The 26,221-nt window shown below is 51.1% G+C and overlaps 1 protein-coding gene across 1 annotated transcript; it reads left to right on the top strand.

The window, feature by feature from the left end:
• Positions 1 to 1,638: 1,638 nt before the first annotated feature.
• SLC35E1 (solute carrier family 35 member E1) lies at positions 1,639 to 25,946 on the top strand (the record flags this gene model as incomplete). Its single annotated transcript, XM_029051143.1, has 6 exons — positions 1,639 to 2,104; positions 2,375 to 2,445; positions 14,336 to 14,473; positions 15,293 to 15,418; positions 19,015 to 19,260; positions 22,692 to 25,946. Coding segments are annotated over 6 exons (1,278 nt in total), but the record flags the coding sequence as incomplete, so codon positions are not given.
• Positions 25,947 to 26,221: the final 275 nt, after the last annotated feature.

Here is a 26,221-nt window from a genome sequence, read left to right as displayed (position 1 = left end):
CTCCCTAATGGGGGAATTGTAAACCTCTTGGGGGTAGCAATCTTGTCTTGCCTTTTCTTGTCTCCTGCCTTGTCTTACCAAGTGCTCGGTACAATGCATTACACTCCACAGCTGCTTCAAAAGCAGGAATCGATGGTATTTACTGAGCACGTACTAGGTGCAGAGCAGTGTGCTAAGCGCTTGGAGAGGAGGCTCCAACCGAATTAGGAGCAAGGTTCCCTGCCCATATAATAATAATAATAATGATGATGGTATTTGTTAAAGGCTAATTATGTGCCAAGCACTGTTCTAAATACAAGGTAATAGTAATTATGGTATTTGTTAAGCACTTACTATGTGCAGAGCCCTGTTCTAAGTGCCGGGGTAGATACGGGGTAATCGGATTGTCCCACGTGGGGCTCACATTTTTTTAATCCCCATTTTTCCAGATGAGGTAACTGAGGACCAGAGAAGTGAAGTGACTTCCCCAAGATCACAAAGCAGACGTGGAGGAGTCGGGATTAGAACCCACAACCTCTGACTCCCAAGCCCAGGCTCTTTCCATTGAGCCACGCTGCTTGTCCCACGTGGGGCTCACAGTCTTCATCCCCATTTTCCAGATGAGGTCACCGAGGGACAGAGATGTTAGGTGACTCGCCCACAGTCACACAGCTGACAAGGGGCAGAGGAGGGATTCATTAATTAATGTTAGTATTTGTTAAGTGCTTACTATGTGCAGAGCACTGTTTCAAGCGCTGGGGGAGATACAGAAGCAGCATGGCTCAGTGGAAAAGAGCACGGGCTTTGGAATCAGAGGTCATGGGTTCGAACCCCGGCTCTGCCACTTGTCAGCTGTGTGACTTTGGGCAAGTCACTTCACTTCTCGGTGCCTCAGTTACCTCATCTGTAAAGTGGGGATTAAGACTGTGAGCCCCACGTGGGACAACCTGATTCCCCTGTGTCTACCCCAGCGCTTAGAACAGTGCTCGGCACATAGTAAGCGCTTAACAAATACCAACATTATTATTATTATTATACAGGGTAATCAGGTTGTCCCACGTGAAGCTCATAGTTAATCCCCATTTTCCAGACGAAGTAACCGAGGCCCAGAGAAGTTAAGTGACTTGCCCACAGTCACACAGCTGACAAGGGGCAGAGCCGGGATTCAAACCCATGACCTCTGACTCCCCAACCCGGGCTCTTTCCACTGAGCCAAGCGCTTACTAGGGACTGTCTCTCTCTCTTGCCGAACTGTCCATTCCAAGCGCTTAGTCCAGTGCTCTGCACATAGTAAGCGCTCAATAAATACTATTGAGTGAATGAATGAATGAATGAATACTACGCGCCATGTCGAACCATGACTACCTGCCCCTGTCAGACGAATTTTTCGGAGGCGCTCGGAACCGCGGGGGGAGGGGAGGAGGAGGGGCAGCGAAAGAGCTCGAGGCGAGCCGATCGAGCCGGAAGTGACGCGTCCCGCCGCGCGGCCCCCTCCCCCAAGCCCCGTCAGCGGGTCGAGGCGCGCGACGGTGACGCGAGCGGGCTTGCGGCCTATGGGCTGCGGCGCGCGCGGTTTGCGTGAGCGGCCCCGTCCCCTTCGTTCCCCCTCCCTCCTTCCCGCCCGTCCCCTCCTCGTCGTCGTCGTCGTCGTCTTTCTCTTTCTCCTCCTCCTCCCTTCTCCGGGGCTGCGGCCCCGCGCCCCCGCCCCACCCGGCCGGCACCTTCGCCCCCGGCCGGAGGTCGGCAGTCGGAGCGGGGCCGGAGCGCGGGATGTCGGCTGGCCCGATGGCGGCAAGCGGCGCGGGCGGCGCCGGGGCCCGGGAGGGAGCCCGGGTGGCCGCGCTGTGCCTGCTGTGGTATGCCCTGAGCGCGGGCGGGAACGTGGTCAACAAGATCATCCTCAGCAGCTTCCCCTTCCCGGTGACGGTGTCCCTGTGCCACATCCTGGCGCTGTGCGCCGGCCTGCCGCCGCTGCTGCGGGCCTGGCGCATCGGGCCCGGGCCCGACCCGCTCCCGCCGGGCTTCTACCCGCGCTACGTGCTGCCCCTGGCCTTCGGCAAGTACTTCGCCTCGGTGTCGGCCCACTTCAGCATCTGGAAGGTGCCGGTGTCCTACGCGCACACGGGTGAGCGGCCGGGCCGGGGCCCGGTCAGTCATGTCTCTGTCTCCCGGGCCGGCGGGGACGGGGCGGCCGGGGGGGCGGGAAACGGGGCGCGGGCGGGACGGTCGAGCTGAGAACTCGTCGGCGGGGTCCCGGCCGGCCGGCCCCCGAGGAGACCGGGGACGAGCCCCGCGGACCCCCAGCTAGGAAGAAGGTCCCGTCTAATCGCCGGCCCCCTCCCCCTCACCCCCCCCCCCGCCTCCTCCGGCCCCTCCCCTCCCCCTCCCGTTGCAGTGAAGGCGACGATGCCCATCTGGGTGGTGCTCCTGTCCCGGATCATTATGAAGGAGAAGCAGAGCACGAAGGTAAATGCACTTAATCGTGGTGCTGAGGAGGAGCAGCCCAGCCCGGCTCTGTGCCCTTCTCCCCCACCCCCCCTCCCCCCTCTCCGTTCCCCCCCCCCCGTCGCCCCCCGACTCCCCGGCAGCCCCGGGGCAGGTCGGGGTGGCACCGGTTTGGTGCCAGCCACCGAGCTGGCCGGTCGAACGGCCGATTTTTAGGCAGCCCAGAGCGAGAGAGCGGCCCCGCTCGTCGGGGGCACTCCCCCGAGCGCTCAGTACGGTGCCCCGCGCTCAGCAAGTACCGCTCAGCGAAGGAAAGCAACCCAGCGGTGGGGTTGACGTCGAAAGGACCAGTGCGTAGCTACCCAAAGTGAGGACGTTCCCCCATCAACGGGGTTCCGAAGGTGTGAGGTGCCGGCACGGTGGGTAGGAAAGCGGCAGCTGGGCCATGCGAGAACCCAGCGAGGACTCCCTCTCCAGACCATCTGCTCCTTGCGGGCGACCGACCCCGTTGCGGTGCCCTCTCCCAAGTGCTCAGTAACCACCACCGAGCAGTCGACTGGACCGAGAGAGAGCCTGTCCGACCGTCCACCCTCGGGGACCTTTCGATCCCGCAGGGGAGGCGGGATGCTGAATCATCCGCTCGATCGATCCGGGGGTGCTCACCGAGCCCTCGATGCTTGCGGGGCACCGGACTTGGCACGGGGGAGAGGAGAGGACAGTACAGCAGAGTGGGTGGACACGACCCCCGGAGCTCACAGTCTCGAGGGGCAGACGGGCATTAAAATGAGTTAGGGATGGGGGAAGGGGAGAGAGTGAGGATCCGTGTGTCTGGGACTGGGCCGAGCGGCAGGTGCTTAAGGGGGAGGGTGCCCAGGCGACACAGAAGGGCAGACCGGGGTGGGGGGGATGTGGCCTCTCGGAGATGGGAAGGGCGGTGGGCCGTTAGGTGTGAAGGGGGAGGGAGGATGTTAGGGGCAGGGAACGTTTCCATCGTACTGAACCCCCCCCCCCCAACGCTTAGTACGGAGCTCCGCGTATGGTGAGCACTTAGGAGATACCATCGATTGACTGATACGGGCAAGGGGTCGGGGAGGGCGAGATAGACGAGGTCAAGGTACGGTGAGGAGGTTGGCGTTAGAGGAGCGAGGTGCGCAGGCTGGGTCGCCGTAGGAGAGCAGCGATGGAAGGTGGGGGAGGAGGGGCCGGGGGCTGACCGAGCACCTTAAAGCCGGTGGTGAGGAGTTTTTCTATTTGACGCCGAGGTGGACGGGCCACCGTTAGAGGTTTCTGAGGAGCAGGGAGACGTGGACTGGTTGGTGTTTTAGAGGCCAGAAACAGGCAGCAGAGCCAAAGGATGGTTTCTGAATGACCGCAGGACTGTCGGCGAGGGATGGAGTCGTACGGGTCTCTCCCACCCTCCCCTTTTAGGGCAGTGGAAGACACAAGTCCGCGGCATCGCCCGGTAGGATTAGTTGTTTCTCAAGAGGAAACGAGTTACAGGCACTGCCTCGCACAACCCTGCTTGGCCAAAGTTGTGGTTCCAGAAATAACCGTTTGCGGCCTTTGGGTTTTCTGTAACATCCAATGTCCCGCTGCCCCAGATTATCAAGAAGGTTACAGCACCGCTGTGCTCCGCTGAACACCCAATGGCTCCATCAGACCCGGATGATGGAGTTTGCCTTTAGCACGCCCGTTTTCGAGAGGCCGAAGTCCAGTTGTCGAGGCGTACAGCTACGTCGTCGGTCAGATAGTGTTTCCTAGGTGCCCTGTTGTCACGCACGGCGTGGCCCCAGATGCGGCCAGCCGAAGGCAGGTAGAGGTTTGCGTCCAGGAGGGTTAGCGATAACAGTGGCGTCACCGTGGGAAGACTCCTTGAAGTGGGCAGGAGGAACCCTCGTCGGGAGCACAGGGGAGATTGGGGTGGGGGGTGAGGGGGTTGATGGGGAGACAGAGACCTGTTCTTTCCTCCTTCCTGCTATTCGTGAGCCCGTCATTGGGCAGGGATTGTCTCTGTTGCCGAATTGTACATTCCAAGCGCTAAGTACAGTGCTCTGCACATAGTGAGTGCTCAATAAATGTTCTTGAATGAATGAAAGCCTCTACAACCAAAGGGGACATGAGTAACAGGTCGGAACTGGCGGCAAAGAGTCTTAATAATAATAACGATAATGGTATTTAAGCGCTTACTATGTGCCAGGCACTGTTCTAAGCACTGGGGTAGATCCCCGCTAATCAAGTTGGACGCGGCCCCTGACCCACACGGGGCCCACGGTCTTAATCCCCATTTTACAGATAGGGTAACTGAGGCACGGAGAAGCGAAGTGACTTGCCCAAGGTCATGCACAACAGAAAGGCGGCAGAAGAACCCCAGTCCTTCTGATTCCTGGGTCCGGGCTCTATCTGCTGAGCCACATTCCTTCAACAGACTTGTGAAAAGGTAGGGAAAGCACTCCTTTGGCCCCCTGGGACTCCATTGTATTACCCTCTCCTAAGCATTTAGTCCAGCGTCCTGCCCATAGAAAGCGCTCGGGAAATACCATCGATGGATCGATAGGGTTTGAAGGAAGCGGCTTAGTGGAAAGAGCCCAGGCTTGGGAGTCAGAGGTCGTGGGTTCTAATCCCGACTCCGCCACATGTCAGCCCTGGGACTTCGGGCAAGTCCCACGACTTCTCCGTGCCTCAGTTCCCTCATCCATAGAATGGGGATTAAGACTGTGAGCCCCACTTGGGACAGCCCGATAACCTTGTATCTATCCCAGTACTTAGAACAGTGCTTGGCACATAGTAAGCGCTTAACAAATACCATCATTATTATCCTTACGATTTGGAAGCTAGGACTTCTCCTGCCTGGTCCCGTCCAGCAATCGGGGACGAGTTCTCCCCGGAATGTCTGAAGGAGTGGGGGTAACTGGGAGGCTTGGCGGGCTGCCCGCTTTCACGCCTTTCGGTGAGCAGGGTGCTGTCCGGAAGCCGAACCCCTGACGGGGCTCCTGGCTGCAGCTCTGACGGTGATATTCGTTCAGCGCTTTCAACGTGCCCAACACTGGACTGAGCTCTGGGGGAACTATGAGGTAATCAGGTCGGACATGGTCCCTGCCGGTCCGTCGGTGGTATTTAGCGAACGCTTTACACTGAGCGGGGCACTGTGATAATGGTGGTATTCGTGAGGCGCTTACTCCATGGCGGGCACTGTACTGAGCGCTGGGATCAACGCAAGCAGATTGGGTCAGCCACGGTCCCCGCCCCGCGTAGGGCTCGCTGTCTTCATCCCCACCTGACAGATGAGGCAACTGAGAAGTGAAGTGACTTGCCCGAGGTCACACAGCAGACAAGCGGCAGAGCCGGGATTAATAATAATAATAATAATAATAATGTTGGTATTTGTTAAGCGCTTACTATGTGCAGAGCACTGTTCTAAGCGCTGGGGTAGACACAGGGGAATCAGGTTGTCCCACGTGGGGCTCACAGTCTTAATCCCCATTTTACAGATGAGGGAACTGAGGCACCGAGAAGTTAAGTGACTTGCCCACAGTCACACAGCTGACAAGTGAAAGAGTCGGGATTTGAACCCATGACATCTGACTCCAAAGCCCAAGCTCTTTCCACTGAGCCACACTGCTTCTCTTAAATTAGAACCCGGGTCCTTCCGACTCCCAGGCCCATGCTGTATCCGCCTGGCCGCACTACTTTTCTGAGCTCTTGGGAAAGTGCAGTATAACAGAGTCGATGGGCGTGATCCCTGCCCATAAGGAATTTATAGCCCCGTGGGGGAGATGGACATTAAACGGTCCCCCATGGGGCTTGCACTCTTGTCCCTGGCCTCCAACCAGAAACGAATGGCCTCTGCAGGAGATGGGTGCTCCAGACCCAACCCGGCCGCAATGGAGAAGACGTGGTTTAGGTCCAGCCTTAAATCAGGGACGCGGGCTTGGGCCCCAGCCCGATTTGGCCCCAAACTCAAGCTGACCGGTCATAGTCATTGAGTTCTTACTGCGTGCAGAGGACTGTACTATGTGCTTCGAAGAATACGATAGAACAGGCAGGGAATGTGTCTGTTCACTGAAGCAGCATAGCATAGTGGCAAGAGCCCGGGCTTGGGAGTCAGAGGTCGTGGGTTCTAATCCCGACTCCACCACTTGTCTGCTGTGTGACCTTGGGCAAGTCACTTCACTTCTCTGGGCCTCATCTGGAAAATCGGGATTAAGACTGTGAGCCCCACGTGGGACAAGGGACTGCATCCGACCTGATTCCCTTGTATCTACCCCAGTACTTAGAACGGTGGTCGGCACAGGGTAAACACTTAATGAATACCAACATTATTATTATTGTCTCGTACTCTCCCAAGTGCTCAGTACAGTGCTTTGCACACAGTAAGTGCTCATTAAATACGATTGAATAAAGGAATGCATGAACGAATGAACGGAGAGAGTTGCTAGACACATTTTCTGCTCACAACGAGCTTAAGTGCTGTGGGGTAAGGGAGTGGTGAATTCAGGGAGCAAGGGTGACGCAGAAGGGAGAAGGAGAAGTGGAAATGAGGGTTTAGTCGGGGAAGCCCTCTTGGAGGAAATGTGCTCTAAATAAGGCTTTGAAGGTGGGGAGAGCGAACATCTGTCGGTTATGAAGAGGGAGAGCATTCCAGATCGGGGTAGGAGTTGGGTGAGGGGTGAGCGGTGAGATAGATGAGATGGAGGGTCAGCTAGTAGCTTGGCATTAGTGAAACGAAGTGTGCTGGCTGGGTGGTAGGAAATCAGCGAGGTCAGGTAGGAGGGGGCAAGGTGATTGAGTGCATTCAAGCCAACCATAAGGAGTTTCTGTTTGATGTGCAGGTGGGTGGGCCACCACTCGAAGTTCTGGAGGCCTGGGGAAACATGGACTGCTGTCCTGGAGTGGCCTCCCTCCTCACCTCTGCCAAGCTAACTCTCTTCCCCTCTTCAAAGCCCTACTGAGAGCTCACCTCCTCCAGGAGGCCTTCCCAGACTGAGCTATCCCCTTTTCCTTCTGCTCCCCCTCCGTCTTCTGCTCCTCCCCCTTCCCCTCAGCACTGTGCTTATTTGTATATGTTTTTATTACTCTATTTTGTCAATGAGGTGTACATCCCCTAGATTCTATTTATTGTGATAATGTTGTCTTGTTTTTGTTTCGTTCTGTTTTGCCCTGCCGTCTGTCTCCCCCGATTAGACCGTGAGCCCGTCATTGGCCAGGGACCAATTCTGTTGCCGAATTGTCCATTCCAAGCGCTTAGTCCAGTGCTCTGCACATAGTAAGCGCTCAATAAATACTATTGAATGAATGAATGAACGGTTTTGTAGAAAAATGATCCGGGCCGCAGAGTGAGGCATGGACTGGAGCGGGGCAAGATAGAAGACAGGGAGGTCAGCAAGGAGGCTTGATGCAGTAATCAAGGCTGGAGAGGCTAAATGCTTGGATTAATGTGGCAGCGGTTTGGATGGAGAGGGAAGGGTAGTGAAGGTGCAACTGACAGAATGTGATGACAGATTGAACGTGTGGGTTGAATGAGAGTTATGAGTTGAGGCTAACTCCAATGTTACGGGCTCGTGAGACAGGGAGGGTGGTGGCACTGTCTACGGTGATGGGGAAAATGGGGTTTGGGTGGGAAGGGGAGGAGTTCTGTTTTGGACACATTAAGTTTGAGGTGTCAGCGAGACATCCAGATAGAGATATCCTGAAGGCAGGAGGAAATCTGAGACTATGGAGAAGGAGAGAGATCAGGGCCGGAGATGTAGATCTGGGAATCACAGCCAGAAATGTGTACTCCAGCCACAGCCGGAGCTTCAGTGGGAATCGAGTTCCCTGCCAAGTTTTTGGGTTTTTTTTGTTTTTTTTTTCTTTAAACGGTGTTCGTTAAGCACTTACTGTGTGCCAAATATTGACCTTGGCGCTGGGGTAGATAAAAGGTAATCAGGTTGGACACACAGTCCCCGTCCCACATGGGGCTCCCAGTCTAAGTGAGAGGGAGAACAGGTGCGGAATCTCCATTTTCACTATTGAGTAAGTCAGCCAGTCATATTTATTGAGCACTTACTGTGTGCAGAACACCGTACCGGGCGCTTGGTAGAGTACAATATAACAGTACAACCGACACATTCCCCGCCCACCACGAGCTTACGGTCTAGAGGAAGAGACTGGCATTAAAATGAATAATTTATTTTTATGAGGAAACTGAAGCCCAGAGACTTTAAGTGACTTTCCCAAGGTCACCCAGCAGGCGGGTGGCAGAGGCAGGATTGGAACTCAGATCACCTGACTCCCAGGCCTCTGCTTTTTACATTAGGCCACCCGGGTTCTCCGTGTTTCCCCGTGACTTTTCGGAGGGAGCAGGCTAAGCGCTGATGAAGTTGATACTTGAGTACAAAAGGCAGCCGAGGGATTGAGAAGATTAGAGATGTTGGTAATTGGTCAGGGAAGGCTGTTTAAAGGAGGTGGGATTTCGAGAGGACTTTAAAGATGGGGGAGGGCTGAGGTCTGGCAGATGTAGCGGGGAGGGGAGTTCCAGGCCCTTGGGATGACGTAGGCGGGTGGTCAGAGGTTGGGCAAGAACAGAGTGGGGTGGATCCAGAAGGTGGGCTTGGGAGGAGTGAAGAGTGCCGGGAGGGAGCGGGGAAAAACCTCAAAGCTAGTTGTGAGGAGCCCAGGCTTCATACCGAGGGAAGTAGGCCACAGTAGGAAGGGGTTGAAGAGAGGGAAAATGTGCACTGAGCAGGTTCAGTCCACTTCCCTTGACGTGTGTGTGTGTGTGGGGGGGAGGTGGGACGGGAGACGGTGACTGAGCGTCCATGTTCCCTACCCCTGCTTATGACCATATGAGTCTCTGGGGCTGCTTCCCCAATACCCTGAATGCAAGTATTTGTTAATAACAATACTAGTATGAATAATGGCATTTGTTAAGCATCTGCTCTGTGCCAAGCAGCGCACTGAGCACTGGGGTGGATTCAGTGCAGTCAGATCAAACGTGGTGCTTGTCCTACCTGGAGTTTACAGTCTAAGGGGAAAGGAAAACGGTTATTGACTCGCCATCTTACGGAGAAGGGAACCAAGCCCCAGGAAAGTTACGGGACTTGCTCAGAGTTACCCAGCAGGCAAGCAGTGGGGTTGGGATTAGAACCCAGGTCTCCTGACACCCAGTTCTGTGCTCCAGCCACCAGGCCACGTTGATTCTCATGGCGCATGTGTCTCCTTGGTGGCTTTCCCAACCGTGTGTGTGTGAGTGGCGGCTTCACCGACCCCATGAATCTGTGGGCCTGCATGATGACTTCAGAGACTTCGTATGCATCCCTCTATGTCTGTGTGTCCACTTCTCCAGCCCGGCATGCTTGTGTGTGTTTCTGCATGTGTCTGCGTCTGGCTGCTTCACGGCCCCGTGCGTGTAGTATGAAGTATGTAGCCTGTGTGCATCCGCAAGCCCTCTTTCCTGAGGCCACGTGCTTGCGCCCTTCTATGGATCCGTTAGTCTGCGTGACTCCTCCCACAACACCCGCTTCTCCCACCCTCTGCCTACGGACCCGCCTGTCCGTCCACTTTACTGACCTCTTACAGCGGGTGACTGTCTCCACATCCCCCCCTTCCCGATTCCCAGGCGGAGAGTCTCTTCCTGTCCATTTCACCGATCTTACATAGCAGGCAGTTAATCGACGGTATCTATCGAGCACTTACTCCGTGCAGAGCACTGAACTAAGAGTATAACAGAGTGGGTACAAACTCTCTCGGCCTCTGCAGATCTTACGGTGCAGAGGGGGAGACGGACATTAATAGAAATGAATAAATTACTGCTGTACAGGGTGCCGTGAGGCTGAGGGAGGGGGTGAATAAAGGGTGCGAGTCCAACTGCAAAGGCCACAGAAAGGAGTGGGAGAAGAGGAATGGAGGGCCTAGTCGGCAAAGGCCTCATGGAGGAGATGTGCTTTTAATAAGGCTTTTGATGGTGGGGAGAGCAAACGTCTGTCGGAGACGAAAAGGGGGGCGTTCCAGGCCAGAGGCGGAGCACGGACAAGGGGTTGGTGTCGAGGTAGATGAGATCGGGGGACAGTGAGTAGGTTGGCGTGAGAGGAGCGAAGGGTTGGGGCTGGGTTCTAGTAGGAAAATAGTGAGGTCAGATAGGTGGGGGCAAGATGATGGAGCGCTGCAAAGCCAACCGCGAGGAGTTTCTGTTCTCACGGCTTTGACTACCATCTCTACGCAGATGACACGCAGATCTACCTCTCCGCCCCGTCCTCTCCCCCTCCCTTCAGGCTCGCATCTCCTCCTGCCTCCGGGACGTCTCCACCTGGATGTCGGCCCGCCGCCTAAAACTCAACATGAGCAAGACTGAGCTCCTCATCTTCCCTCCCAAACCCGGTCCTCTCCCAGACTTCTCTATCACCGTCGATGGCACGACCATCCTTCCCGTCTCTCGGGCCCGCGATCTCGGTGTCATCCTTAACTCGTCTCTCTCGTTCACCCCACACATCCTATCCGTTACCGAGACCTGCCGGTTTCACCTCTACAATATCGCCAAGATTCGCCCTTTCCTCTCCACCCAGACGGCTACCTTACTGTTACAGGCTCTCGTTATATGCCAGCTAGACTACTGTGTCAGCCTTCTCTCTGACCTCCCTTCCTCCTCTCTCGCCCCGCTCCGGTCTATTCTTCACTCCGCTGCCCGGCTCATCTTCCTGCAGAAACGATCTGGGCCTGTCACTCCCCTTCTTAAACAACTCCAGTGGTTGCCTATCGACCTCCGCTCCAAACAAAAACTCCTCACTCTAGGCTTCAGGGCTCTCCATCACCTTGCCCCTTCCTACCTCTCCTCCCTTCTCTCTTTCTACCACCCACCCCGCACGCTCCGCTCCTCTGCCGCCCACCTCCTCACCATCCCTCGGTCTCGCCCATCCCGCCGTTGACCCCTGGGTCACGTCCTCCCACGGTCCCGGAACGCCCTCCCTCCTCACCTCCGCCAAACTGATTCTCTTCCCCTCTTCAAAACCCTACTTAAAACTCACCTCCTCCAAGAGGCGTTCCCAGACTGAGCTCCTCTTCTCCCTCTACTCCCTCTGCCACCTCCCCTTTACCTCTCCACAGCTAAACCCTCTTTTTCCCCTTTTCCCTCTGCTCCTCCACCTCTCCCTTCCCATCCCCACAGCACTGTACTCGTCCGCTCAACTGTATGTATTTTCGTTACCCTATTTATTTTGTTAATGAATTGTACATCGCCTTGATTCTATTTAGTTGCCATTGTTTTTACGAGATGTTCTTCCCCTTGACTCTATTTATTGCCATTGTTCTTGTCTGTCTGTCTCCCCCGATTAGACTGTAAGCCTGTCAAACGGCAGGGACTGTCTCTATCTGTTGCCGACTTGTTCATCCCAAGCGCTTAGTACAGTGCTCTGCACATAGTAAGCACTCAATAAATACTATTGAATGAATGACATAGAGGCGATAGTAATCATCATAATGTGATATTTGTTAAGCACTTAACTACGTGCCAGGCACTGTACTAAGAGCTGGGGTGGATGCAAGCAAATCGGGTTGGACATAGTCCCTGTCCCACGTGGGGCTGACAGTTTCAATCCCCATTTTACAGATGAGGTAACTGAGGCCCAGAGAAGTGCATCACATAGCGGACACGTGGCGGAGCTGGGATTAGAACCCGTGACCTTCCGACTCCCTGGCCCTTGCTATGTCCACTACGCCACACTGCGTCCACGGGCAACCACTGGAAATTCTGGAGGAGTGGGGAAACCCGGACTGAATTTGCGGAAAAATGATCCGGGCAGCAGAGTGAAGTATGGACTAGAATGGGGAGAGGCAGGAGGCAGAGAGGGCAGCAAGGAAGGCCGATCCAGCAGTCATTGCGGGATAGGTTAAGTGCTCGGGTTAACGTGGTAGCAGTTTGGATGCAAAGGGATGGGCGGGTTTTAGCGATGTTGAGGTTGAACTCCCACGGTTTGATGACAGATCGAATACATGTGTTAAATGAGAGATGAATCAAGGATAATGCCAAAGTTCTGGACTTGTGAGAAAGGGCAGATGACGGTGCTGTCTGCAGTGAAAGGAAAGTCAGAGGGAAGACGGGTTTTGGGTGGAAAGGTAAGGAGTTCTGCTTGGACGTGTTAATGTTGGTATTTGTTACGCGCTTACTATGTCCCGAGCACAGTTCTAAGCGCTGGGGTAGATACAGGGTAATCAGGTTGTCCCACGTGAGGCTCACAGTTAATCCCCATTTTACAGCTGAGGTAACTGAGGCACAGAGAAGTTAAGTGACTTGCCCACAGTCACATAACTGACAAGTGGCAGAGCTGGGATTCGAACTCATGACCCCTGACTCCCAAGCCCGTGCTCTTTCCACTGAGCCACGCTGAGGCGTCGGTGGGACGTCCAAGTAGAGACAACCTGAAGGCAGGAGGAATTGTGAGACTCCAGAGAGGGAGAGAGGTCAAGGCTAGGGAAGTAGATTTGGGAATCGTCCACAGAGAGATGGTAGTTGAAGCCATGGGAGTGAATGAGTTCTCCAAGGGAGCGGGTGTTGATGGAGAATAGAAGGGGACCCAGAACTTAGCCTTGAGAGACTCCCACATTTAGGGAGTGGGAGGCAGGGGAGGAGTTCTTGAAAGAGACTTAGAATGAGCTAGGGGGAGAACCAGGAGAGGACGGTGTCAGCGAAGCCAGGGTTGGTTAACCTTTCCAGGAGAAGGGGGTGGTCCAAGGTGTCGAAGGCAGCTGAGAGGTTGACGAGGACTAAGATGGAGTAGAGGCCGTTTGGATTTGGCAAGAAGGAGGTCACTGGGGACCCTTGAGAGGGCAGTTTCTATGGAGTGAAGGGAGAGGAAGCCAGATGGAAGGAGGTCAAGGAGAGTATTGGAGGAGAGAAACTTGAAACAGCGGGTGTAGATGACTCACTTGAGGAGTTTGGAGAGGAAAGGTAAGGAGAGAGATGGGGTGATAACTAGAGGAAGCTGTGGGGACTCGGTAGGGTGTTGTTTTTTTTAGGATAGGTGAGACATGAGCATGTTTGAAGGCAGTGTGGAAGAAGCCACTGGAGACCGATGAGTTGGAGATGGCTGTTAGGGAGGGAAGAAAGGAGGGGACAAGCGCTCTGATAAGGTGCAGCGGGATGGAGTTGGGAGCTCAGGTAGGGGGGTAGATTTTGAGCGGAGGCAGGTCTCCCCTTGAGATACTGCTGGGAAAGATGGAGAGTTGAAGAAGGGGCAGGAGTAGGGAGGGACTGGAGGGGACACGGGGAGGTTTTAGGAAGACCACACCTAATGGTTTTAGTTTTTTCAATCGAGGAGGTAGCCAGGTTACCAGGTTTCTCAGTCGAGGAGGGGCAAGAGATGGGGGAGAGGGGGTTGCCGAAGGACGGGGCTGGGCTGATGGGCAGGAGAGGATTGAGGGGACTTGGTAGGGTAAGAGAATTTTAAGGGTTATAGGTGAGGTGATCGACAGCAATAACTGCTTTATAACTGCATATTCGCAAGTGTCCGTGTGCATCCGTGCATCCTCCTCCCTGATCCCGCGTGTGGCTATATGCCCCTCATTGGCCCCCTAGCCCCGGCTCCTAGGATTCCCTCCCCTTGATATGTGGTCACTGATTCTAGGAGATCAGGGTCTGTTTTAAAGAATATGAGTCGCAGAACTAATTTCGAAGACCATGTCCTTATTTTAGGAAGGTTCTGGTTTTTTTCAGTCCCGGTGTAGTGAATTCAGCAGACTTCGCCTTTTGAACTGAATCCATAATTCTCATGGTGATTTCTTTCTAGGTCAAGGGCGAAGAGGTGGAAGAATTTGCCGCGTTTTCACTTGTGGTCAGCGTTCTGGGGGGATGACAGTTCCTATGGGCAGAAATCCATGAATGCGATGTACTTAAAACTGCTAGTTCCTGAGTGTAAATTTCTCTCTGTTTTTCCTTCCTCAGGTTTATTTATCCTTAATTCCTATCATCAGTGGTGTCCTGCTGGCTACAGTCACTGAGTTGTCTTTTGATATGTGGGGTCTCATCAGTGCTCTTGCAGCAACCCTCTGTTTCTCACTTCAGAACATATTCTCCAAAAAGGTATCTGTTAGCTGTGGGGTTTCTGTTGATTTCCCGGGCGTGTGAAATATTTCTCTGCTAGCCTTTTGTTCTTCTGAAAGCAGCTACTTGCCGTAGGCCCGAAAAACCAGCCAGAGAAAGTGCGTGCCTCTTTACTCATTTCGATGTCTGTCTCCCCCCGTTCTAGACAGTGAGCCCGCCGTTGGGTAAGGATTGTCTCTGTCACCAAATTGTACTTTCCTAGCGCTTAGTATGGTGCCCCGCACACAGTAAGCGCTCAATAAATATGATTGAATGAATGAATCTGTTGAAGGCACCTACTGCACTGAGGCAGTAGCGGGATGGTGAGTTAGGGCTGTAAGCGCTGTCTACCCCAGCGCTTAGAACAGTGCTCGGCACATAGTAAGCGCTTAACAAATACCAACATTAGGGCCAGGCCCCGACGCCATTTTCCCTGGGCCCTTGGCCACCTGCCTCAAGCAGCCTTGAAAAATAAAAGCTAAAGACCCGAGCTGAGAGAACAAGCCCCGGGACTATTTCTTCCCTCAAAACCCCTCCCCACCGTCCCAAACAACAGCTGTCATCCAGTCCGAAGTAACTCGCTTCTGCCCTCTGCCTTGTTCTTCAGGACCAAACCCTCCGCGCTACTCTCCGTAGTCTCGGCATTCGGTCCCATTCGGGAAACCAGGCCGAGGGGCAGAGCGTGAGTCTGGCAGCTGGCTTGAATCCTCCCACGCCACGCCGGGGCAGGGTTTTAAACTGTTGCCCCCTGGGGTTTCAACTTCCTCCTCTTCCACTGTCAATGTTGATCATGAACTCGGAGTGCCTCTATGCTTTCAGGTGTTGAGAGACTCCCGGATCCATCACCTTCGGTTGCTGAACATCCTGGGTTGCCATGCTATCTTCTTTATGATCCCAACATGGGTTTTGGTTGACCTTTCTTCTTTCCTAGTAGAGAATGACCTGGTAAGTTGGAGCAGAGAATCCCATTTTTTCCCCTGACTGGGAGGCATTGCCATTTGGAAATCACCTCATGTGGATGGTCCTTTCTGTTTTTGCTAGCATCTGATCATCTCTGAACAGATGTTTTATATTTTACCCTGATTTGAGACTGGTGTCCCCGCACACCCGAAATAACCTGCCCCCCGCCACCCCCCCACACACCCCGACCCCGCTGCTCTTTGCCGTACTGAGTTTTCAGTCACAGCTGTTGACAGATCAAGAGAAAGAAGGAAGAAAGTAGAGTTTAATGTTCCATTATTTCAGTAGTATAAATCTTAGGTGAGGCGTAGTAGTTTTCGTAGAGAAAATAGTCTTAGTAGAGGTAATTAGTCTTAGAAGTCATCGTCATCTGAGTAGTCATAAGAGTAATAGCGAGCCCCTTATTGGGCAGGGATTGTCTCTGTTGCCGAATTGTACATTCCAAGTGCTTAGTACAGTGCTCTGCACATAGTAAGCGCTCAGTAAATACTATTGAATGAATAATAGCACAGGCTAACTAAGCCTAAAGAAACCTGAGGTGATGAATCAGTCGGCATCAGGGGAGTCAAGCACACAGCCAAAACGTCTTTTTGGCCAAACAGAGGCGGAGGACGGAAAACAGAAAACCCACATTAAAAAAGCAAGGATACAAATCTTAGAAGCCCATTTCAGTATATTCGTGTCAAGGCCATTTGGGGAGGGGTGGATTTGAGGGAAGGAAATCATGCAGAGGGCCTAGGTGGGGTGGGGACTTCTCGGGTGTCGAGCCAGATGACTTAATCTCAGGCTCTGGTGGATTCCTTTTGGCTCTGAATTTAGTTTTCAGATGTTTGTCCTGCTTGATGATGGGGCGGTAATTTCAAGCCCTAGAATGTCAGCTGGTGTCTTCTAACCAATATCCCACTTCAAAACAGAAAGTCTGAATTTGGAAGTCGTCGTTTTCAGGCTGGAAGAAAATGTGTCACTGTCTGCAGAGTGGGCGGGGAGGGGTTGCCATGCAGGTCACGTGTTCTGGTGTTAACTGTTCATTCCTCTCATACTTTTTTAGCTTCCACCTATTCCGAGACAGGAATGGAGTTTGTTCTGTCTTGTTGAGGAGGATTCAGGGACTGACTGTGCTCCACCCGGGGCCCATCCTTTAGAACAGTCAGCAGGTTTATGGAACTTGGGGCCCGTTTCAGAGCGGGCGAGCAAGCGTCACGAAGCGGATCTCATGGGAGGGGGAAGGGAGGATTTTAAGAAACGTCGTTAGGGTTAAGGGTTTTAGTGATGTGAAGGTAGAATCGACAGATTAAATATGTGGGTTGAATGAAAGAGATGAGGATTTCGGATTTGTGAGACGGGAAGGATAGTGGTGTTCACTGTGATGGAAAAGACTGTGGGAGGTTAGGGTTCGGGTGAGAAGATGAGAAGTTCTGCTTTGGATGTGTTCAGTTTGAGGTCTCTGCGAGACATCCAAGTAGAGATGTCCTGAAGGCAGGAGGAAATATAAGACTGCAGAGAGGGAGGGAGGTCGATTTGGAAGCCATCTGCAAAGAGATGGTAGTTGAAGCCGTGGGAGTGAATGAGTTCTCCAAAGGAGTGGGTGTAGATGGAGAGTAGAAAGGGATCCAGAACAGTTAGCAGGTAGGAGAAAGAGGAGGAGCCCGTGAAAGAAACAGAATGATCAGAAAGATAGGAGAACCAGGAGAAGACAATAGTAATAGCGCTTACTATGTGCCAAGCACTGTTCTAAGCAGTGGGGTAGATACAAGGTAATCAGGTTGTCCCACGTGGGACTCAGTCTTAATCCCTATGTTATAGATAAGGTAACTGAGGCGCAACGCCAAGGAAGCTTAGGTCGGACAGTGTTTCAAGGAGAAGGGGTGGTCCACAATGTCGAAGGCAGCTGAGCGGTTGAGGACGATTGGAATGGAGTAGAGGTCATTGGATTTGGCAAGTTCAGTGGAGGGAAGGAAGTGGACGTCAGATTGGAGAGGGGGTCAAGGAGAGAACTGGAGAAGAGGAAATGGAGAAAGCGGGTGTAGACCATTCGGTCATAGAGTTTGGAGAGAATGGTAGGAGGTTATTGGGGCAATGCCTGGAGGGGGCTGTAGGGTCAAGGATTTTGTTTTTGTTTTGGGGGTTTTTTTTAGGATGGGGAGACATGAACATGTTTGAAAGCAGTGGGGAAGCAGCCATTGGAAAGTGAATGTTTGAAGATGGCAGTCACAGAGGGAAGAAGGGAGGGGGTGAATGTTTTGCTAAGGTGCGGAGGGATAGGTCACAGACACAGGTGGAGGGGGTGGATTTTGAAAGGAGGCAGGAGATCTCTTGAGCTACTGTTGGGAAAGATGGGAGAGTTAAGAGGGTGCAGGAGGAGGACAAGCCTGGAGAGGAGAGATTTTAGGGACATCACACCTGGTGGTTTCAATTATATCAAATTATGTGGGCCAGGTCATTAGGGGCAAGAGATGGGGTCAGGGGGCAAGGCGACGGGGCTTGAAAAGAGATTTAAACATCTGTTGTAGTGTTACTCTCCCGAGCGCTTAGGACAGTGTTCTACTGTACTAGATACCAACGACCGATTGGGACAACTGGAGCAAGCAGTGGACATTAGAGTCAATAAGGATGGAGAAATACTGTTGCCGGGCAGGGGGAGGTCAGAATCAAAGCAGGCGGGGATGAATTTCAGACGGAAGAGGTCAGCCACGTGTTTGGATTTCCATCAGCAGTGCTCTACAGCTCCAGTACAGAAGTGGCACAGTGACTTTAGAGAATTGAAAGGGTTAAAAGTTCGGAAGTCTCTTTGTGGGAATAGACAGATTTGCGGGGGAAGGGAGGGATGTGTGGGAGGGAAGGTAGGTGAGGAGGTTTGGTCAGAAGAAACTCAGAGTGAGTGAGGGTAGAGATTGTACAGTGACTAGAGATGATTTACACGTGAGGAAACAGAGGAAGTGAAGTGACTCATCCAAGATCACACAGCAGGCGAGTGGCAGGGTCGGCCTTCGAACCCAGGTCCTCCGACTCCCGGGCCTGGGCTCTTTCCATTAGGCCAGGCTGCTTCTTCACATCATTAATAATAATGTTGGTATTTGTTAAGCGCTTACTATGTGCCGAGCACTGTTCTAAGCACTGGGGTAGACATAGGGGAACCAGGTTGTCCCACATGAGGCTCACAGTCTTAATCCCCATTTTACAGATGAGGGAACTGAGGCACAGAGAAGTTAAGTGACTTGCCCACAGTCACACAGCCGACAAGTGGCAGAGCTGGGATTCGAACTCATGAGCCCTGACTCCAAAGCCCGTGCTCTTTCCACTGAGCCACGAGTCTGCTGCTTGGGGAGCAGATCTATTTGTCTCCTCACTTGGCTGCTGCTTCTGCTCCTGAAAGAACCGTGGTGAAATGAAATGCTTACCATGGTTTTTTCAGCAGCAGCCCGTTGAGGTGGCCTAGAGGATTATGGGTTTCCCCGTTTGCCCCCGAGAAGTACGTTATTTTCTGCTCTGTTTTTCCTTTGTTCTTTCACACGGCAATTGGCTGTTGAGATTTCTGTTTGAAATGGCATTTTAAATTGTGCCCCTCTCCTTCCTCTTCCTAGAATTCAATATCCCAGTGGCCGTGGACATTAATGCTCCTGGCAATCAGTGGATTCTGTAACTTTGCCCAGAATGTCATTGCCTTCAGTATTCTCAATTTGATCAGCCCTCTGAGTTACTCCGTGGCAAATGCCACAAAAAGGATCATGGTCATCACCGTTTCCCTCATCATGCTACGAAACCCAGTCACCAGCACCAACGTTCTGGGCATGATGACGGCCATCTTGGGGGTCTTCTTGTACAACAAGGTAGGTGTCTGTATTGGGCGATCCCCTCAAGTTCGTGGTAGCTGAGAGAAGTTACGATTCCCTTCGCCTTTTGTGGCACTCTGGAGTTGGAGCCGCTGCTTAGTGAGCTAGAGCTTTGAATTGCAAAATCTGCCATCGAAGGCCCACGTGTTGACAGTAGCAAAGAGCTGAATGAGTTAAGGGATTATGACTTTAAAAAAAACTCTCTTAGCTCTAAGGTGTCTTTGGGGAAAGGTGGTTTTTCGGGGGGGAGGGGGGAGGGGAGCTGTTTTTGTTTGGATGTGGATAACAATAATAACTCGTATTGTTTAAGTGCTTATTGTGTGCCGAGCACAGTACTAAGGGCTAGAGTAGATACAAGATCATCAGGTTCCACAGTCTAAGTGGGAGGGAGAACAGGTTTTGAATCCCCATTTTGCAGATGAGGGAACTGAGGTACCGAAAAGTGAAGCGCGGTCACCCAGCAGGTAAGTGGTAGAGCCAGGATTAGAACCCAGGTCCTCTGACTCCCCTCTGCCACAGTAGGCCACAGTCTCATAATGTCACATATCGTAATTCCTTCTTTGCTTCGGGGAGGCCTTTTGGGTGACCGCGGTATTGTATGTTATTAGGCTGTTTGTCCAAGAATTCAGCAATCCATCGCTTAGCCTCCTGAGTGCTAAGCACTACATTAAGAAGTGTTTGGGAGAGGACCACAGAAGCAAGACTTTCCCTGCCCTCAAGTCACTCAGGAAACCACCTTAAGCTTCTTTATAGATCCTCAATTAGCCTCCACATCATTATTACTATGAGCGTTAAAAGGCTACGTGAGATCTAGCAGTCAAATCCTTCATCGCTGTCAACAGGCTAGCCAGTGTTTATTGTGGAGCTGGCTCAGCGGCCCCAGGGCTGTTAGCCGTTCATGATCATTGAGAAGTTGTCGGCGGACTGCCCGGGCGATGCACTGCACAGTGCTCTTGGCCGGGTTTTGCCTCCATCCGGCACCTCGGGTGGCTCAGCCAGCCTGGTTCATAGACACCCACCACGCCAACCACCCCACCCCCCGCCGTGAAGGGTGTGGAGGGCAGCGTGAGGAATCAAAAGTCAGAAGCATGGGTTGAGGCACCGTTCCCGTGAATATCCCCTTCTAGTAGTGCAGGAGAGTCCCGGGGTCAGTGCCAATCCATCGATCAGAGCTGTTCCCCGAGGGCTGAGGGCTGTCGTAAGCACTTGGTCGAGTAGAGTGCAGGCAGTCTTTGACTCTAGACATTTTAAGTTACGATGAATGGCACTTTTGTTTCCAAATTTACCCCCGTTCCGTTGCAGCACTAGCCTCCTTCACGGGGGTCCCTTGACAGATTGGCGCATTTGGTGTGACGACACGTTAATTGGGTGAAATCCTTCTGGGTGATCCGCTAAAGTAGCCATACGCAGCAGCCCTCGGTGGAACGTCTTCATCGTCGAAGTGATGAGGCGGCCGGACCTTCCGGCCAAGGGGGCGGTGCAGGGGAAGAGGGAGGCGGGACTTTCCGGGGAGCGCCATGGGGGGACGCTCGGTCCCCGGGAGGGGAGCGGACGTGGGGATGCTCCATATCCGGGAGGGGCCGTGTGTGCGGGAAGGGTGGGCTGTCCACCGAGAACAGTCACGCATATAAAAAGAAATCCCCCGGCACTGGTGAGCCCAGCTTCTACCCTTCCTGAGCTCCCCACCTCCCCTCTGTGCCTTGAGGAGCCTGGAGCATTAATTCAGTAGTATTTATTGAGCACTTACTGTATGCAGAGTACTGTACTGAGCGCTTGGAAAGTACAGTACAGCAGGGAAGAGAAAGTCCTAGCCCACAATGGGATTACAGTCTAGAGGGGCAGGGGCAGTGATGCTGAGGACAGGGAAAGAACCGATAAGAGGGTGTGTCCCATAACCCTTCAGTTAGGTGACGAAAGATCAGATAGGGATGCCCCAGGGATGGCCGTAATCCAATCAGGTCTAGGTGGTGGGAGAGGGAGAGGGAGGGAGTTGCACGTAGGTGCCTCCGAGAAATGGGAAAGCAATTTTCCAAAGCTATTTTGGCTGAGGGAGGCGGGGGACTGTTCACTAGGTAGAATAACCAGGGAGGGTCAGGATGTCCATTTTATTTCCGTCGACGTAAAAGTCAGCTCTCCTGTTGCGGAGCCTCTTCGACGTAGTATAAAGACATTAATGGTGCCAGAATTGAGCAAGTATGCAGTTCTAGGTGATTTTGGTCAACCTTGGTGCAAGAACCAATCCCTCATTCATAACACTGTTCCACTGGAAAGAGCTCCTGTTTACCACGTTTGAACTAAAGATGGAGTTTTCCCGAATCGATTTGAGTTATAGGTCCAAAGACCACCTGTCGAGGTAAGAGACATGGTCTCTGCCCTCAACGTGTTTGCAGTCTAATGGGAAAGATACCCAGCCACAAGTTGTTTCCAGTTAGGGAGCAGGAGGAAGAACCGGAATAATAAAAGTATGGAAAATGAGGGGTGGGGTGGGAGAGTATGTGTGTGTGTGTGTGTGTGTGTGTGTGTGTAAGCTCAGATTGGGCAGGGAATGTGTGTATTGTATTGTACTCTCCCAAGCACTTAGTTCAGTGCTCTGCACACAGTAAGTACTCGATAAATGCGATCGACTGAAAATGAAATGAAAGTGCCTAGAATGGCTGACATGTTACATACGTGATATGGTGGGTAAGATATTAGTGCATTGAGTTTGACCACCCCGATCCATTTCTTCCCAGTGCCCTAGACTGTTTTCTACCTGCATGCCATGGCATCGTTTGATCTAAATGGGGACACTTTTAAATTGTTTATGGAGGGACAGCAGTGAAGATTGTCCATTCTCTACCTTCCCTGGGTCTTTCAAGGCCTTATTGTGTTTTGGGGAGAGGCCAAGATGACATTTAGTGCAGTAGTGTTTTTTGGTTGTTTTCTTTGGTTTTTAAAAATATTTAATAATTATTATTATTATGGTATTTAAGTGCTTACTATGTGTCACACACTGTTCTCAGCGCTGGGGTGGATACAAGCAAATGGAGTTGGACATGGTCCCTGTCCCATGTGGGCCTCACAGTCGTAATCCCCATTTTATAGATGAGAGAAATGAGGCCCAGAGAAGTGAAGTGACTTGCCCATGGTATCACAGCAGTCAACTGACAGCAGGAATCGGAGCCCAGATCCTTCTCTCAGCTCTGCGCTCTTTCCACTAGGCTGTGCCGTTTCCCTAACCCTTCATCACTGGCGCTCTACCCTGTGCACATCCCCCATTCTTTGATAGAATTTTTACTCAGCCTGTCCAGAGAGCTCCGGTGTGATGAAGGCCTGTCATGCCGTATTCATTTACTGCATTTAAAGAACTCTTTTGTGATGTGTGGTGTAGGTGTTATGGGGAACTACTAAACACTGACTCTACTTTTATTATTATTGTTATTATACAGACAAAATATGATGCAAACCAAGAAGCAAAGAAGCAGCTCCTCCCTGTTACAGCTGGGGACCTCGTGAACCTGGAACACCATCGGAACGTACCCGAAAAATCTCAGAATGGAATTCTTTTCCCCCAACATGGAGACTATCAATATGGCCGAACCAGTGTCTTAACAGATCACTTTCAGTACAATAGGCAGAACTATCCAAACACGTACAGCTTAAATCGATATGACGTGTAAGCTTATAGAGAACAGAGAGAGACTGTTTTGAGGTTCCTTTCTCCACCCCCCCACCCCCAGCCTCAGCAGTATCAGAAACTTCTGGCTCGCCAGTGAATGTAAAAAAACAAAAAACGGTGATTGTGCATCTTCTGGAGTTGGGAAGGTGCATGATTATCAGAGGTACAGGTGTTCTCTTCCACTAAACATATTCTTATGCATGGAGCAACTAGTGTAATCTGTCTGGAACAGGGATTGTGCCGGCGTCGCAAGAGGGGTAGGTCCGGTTCAAAAACGTCAGCGTGGATATCCACTTTGGCAGTATTTCCTCTGAGAGCCTGTATTCTGAGGATCGTGTGGCTAGGAAGATGGTGGCCAGTGTTACCTCTCTGACCTTGACTGGTCCGACTGTACAGATTTTTAAGTTCTCCCCTTTGTGTTGCTTTCTAAAACCCCAGAGAAAAACTGAAATGAACTTCCCCCGTTGGTGTTAAGTTCTTCCTCTTGTGCACCAGCCGTGTGCTTAGCATCTAGCAGTAGAAATTTGAATTTAATTTCACAACACCTGGAGGAATTGACGATGGTCGATCTATTACCTATGGCATCTATACACAAAAAAATCCTCTGACCTTTACTTTCTTAAATAACGGTAGTCCTTTATATGTCAGAATATTCCCCGATAAGGGAAAGGACCCATTAGAAAATGGTTATCCAGTTCACTTGCATTGGGACTTGCTTCCTCTCCGTCGTGAAATTTGATCACGCTTCATTCCCCTCTGATTATCGTGGGCTACGTCCCCGACGAACCCCACGTTAAGGGAGACGTGCATCGGAGTACCGTCTCTCCCGACCTCACATCAGGTTCTCTCCAGACAGGTGCGTACCATCAAAAGAACGTTCCCCAAGTCCCCAACAGTGTGTTAGCCAAAACGCGTAGAGAAAATACGTGGTACGGAAGAACTAAGGGTATTGACAAGTTCGGTAGAGAGGAAATCAGGCAGGCAGATGCCGAGTGACTCATTTTATGAGAAGAATTTTGCACTTTTCTATAATGATAATTAAGGTATTTATTACAAGCTTACTCTATGCTAAGCACCGAGGTGGATATCGGGTAATTAGATTAGAGGCAGCCCCTGTCCCAGTTAGGGAGAATAGGTGTCATAGTACCGTTTTATTGATGAAACTGAGGCACAGGGAGGTTAAGAGACTTGCCCCAAGTCACACAGCAGGCCAGTGGCAGACCTGGGATCAGAACCCAGGTCTTCTGACTCCCAGGCTCTGGCCATACTGCCCATCTACCCTCTACCACTCCTGATGTGACTGGCTTCTGTGTCTGAACCCCTTTGAATTTCAATGTTTTTAAACCGTTGATTTTATTCTACTTTTATCTGCCTCGTTGATGTTTCTGTGTAAAGTTACAGTCTGTTATGCATCGCGTCTTATAATTTCAGACCAAATTACTGTAATCTTTGAACAAAATAAATTAATTGAGAATGTTTCAAAAGCCCTGGGCTTCCTTAGTACATAAGCGATGCCGATATTTGCATTCGGCCTAAAGGTGAATATTAAAGAACTGTACATTTCTGGATCTTGTGATCGCACACAGGTATCCAAATATAAGATTTCTGGGCCATTTGGTTTCTGAAAATTAGAGCAAAAGCGAGCAGCATTATCTGATTTGTTAGATGATAGATATGGGAGAAGAGGAGCAGTGGTTTCTGGGAAAAGCTCATAGGATTATTATTATTATTATTATTTTTGGATATGGTTGTGAGGTTGGAACTACTTTCCCCCCTTCTCTTTTTTGGTAATAATGGATTATTTCGCTTTTCCATCAATCCTATGATGTGTAAAGAAATGAGGCTAGTTTTTTTTTCCTTTTCATTCTACGTGCCAGGCTATCCCAGTTAAAATTATTTTTACTCACTGGCTTATTGCAATTGTCTGTTAAGTCCTAAAGAGCTAGTTTTCCCCTATTCTAGAATATTTGTTTGGCATAGTCCTCTGACCAGGATGTACGATGAGGCTTCACTAATAATGGAATGAGATATCATTCCATTTTTTTGTATGGGTCCTGTAATATTTCTTGTAAATCTTTGTTCCCACTTTTCTACGGTGGTACTTTTGTAAGGCGAAGGGGAAGTAGGAAAGCAAAATGAAAACCATTCTAGATTGTAGGCGAGGTTAGATTCTGAAGTTGGTATTTTTTTAGTTGGCAGTGTGCCAGAGAGAGGACATTACTAAGTGAATTCTTAGTCTCACTAGCACAGTAGTGTTCCTGGCTCTATTTTAGTTTCCAAGGACATTACTCAAATTCTAAAATGACTGTGTCTGCATTCAACTAAAATGAAGTTTCTGGTATTGCAGTTTATCTGTTAATTTAAATTTTTCCATTTGCAATGAGAGATCCTACTCTAAAATGAAGCAACTGTCAGGTTTTACAATGGCTTGTAAATTAATAAATGGCATATTTGTACATATGTTTATGGCAAGTGCGTACACTGGACTGAAACTAGACAATCATATAAGATGACGACCCTCCCGCTACATCAGAGGAAAGGAAATCATTTTTAAAGAATATGACGTAGCTCAAAGTACATGTACATAGAACTTTAGCCATTCAGTGAGACTCGGTTTTGTTTTACCTACCCTATCGTTTACGGTAGTTTGTCTTTATCGCCAGACATTTACGTGAGGAAAATGAAACTAACCCTTCAAGGAGGAATGTTCGATTTAGGAAGTAGCACTTAACAGCTTTTCTAAACCCACGAAATTTTGCTATGCATCTAACATAAAACCGTGAAAGAGGGATGTTTCTCAAAATGGCCCATAACTGGACTTAGGACACATCATAGTATAATGGTCTTAAATAGAAGCGTTATTTAAATACTTGAAAATTTGCAGACCTGTTTTAAATTATATTGCACTTGTTTCCAAGTCTGAGATGCTTATGAATCGTTCTGTGAAAGTTCATTCTTCATGTTATGTATATTTACCGATGGCGTTTACCAAAAAAAATAAATGACCATCCATGGGGAAATAGAACTATTTGTCTGTTTGTTCAGACTTCTGAATGAAAGGGCTTTTGAAATAATTGTTTGCCCACAAGAGGTGTTCCAGCTGTGGTGCCAACTTTCTGTTTTGAAGATGGGGGTGAAGCTTTGAGGGGACAAAGGTGGAGGAAGAAGAGGAGGAGGAGGAAGGAGAGAGAACAAAGGGAAGGGGAGAGGGGAGGTAAAGGTGCTTGCTGGCATCACTCCTCTATAATACCTGTTGCGGAGATGGTGCTTTTATTTTCCCAAAGCACAGTTATATCAGTG

Source organism: Ornithorhynchus anatinus, chromosome X1, assembly GCF_004115215.2.
Source record: "Ornithorhynchus anatinus isolate Pmale09 chromosome X1, mOrnAna1.pri.v4, whole genome shotgun sequence".
Classification (NCBI taxonomy): domain Eukaryota; kingdom Metazoa; phylum Chordata; class Mammalia; order Monotremata; family Ornithorhynchidae; genus Ornithorhynchus; species Ornithorhynchus anatinus.
The sequence above is the reverse complement of the archived record's forward strand: the minus strand, read 5'-3'. Positions and strand labels throughout refer to the sequence as shown.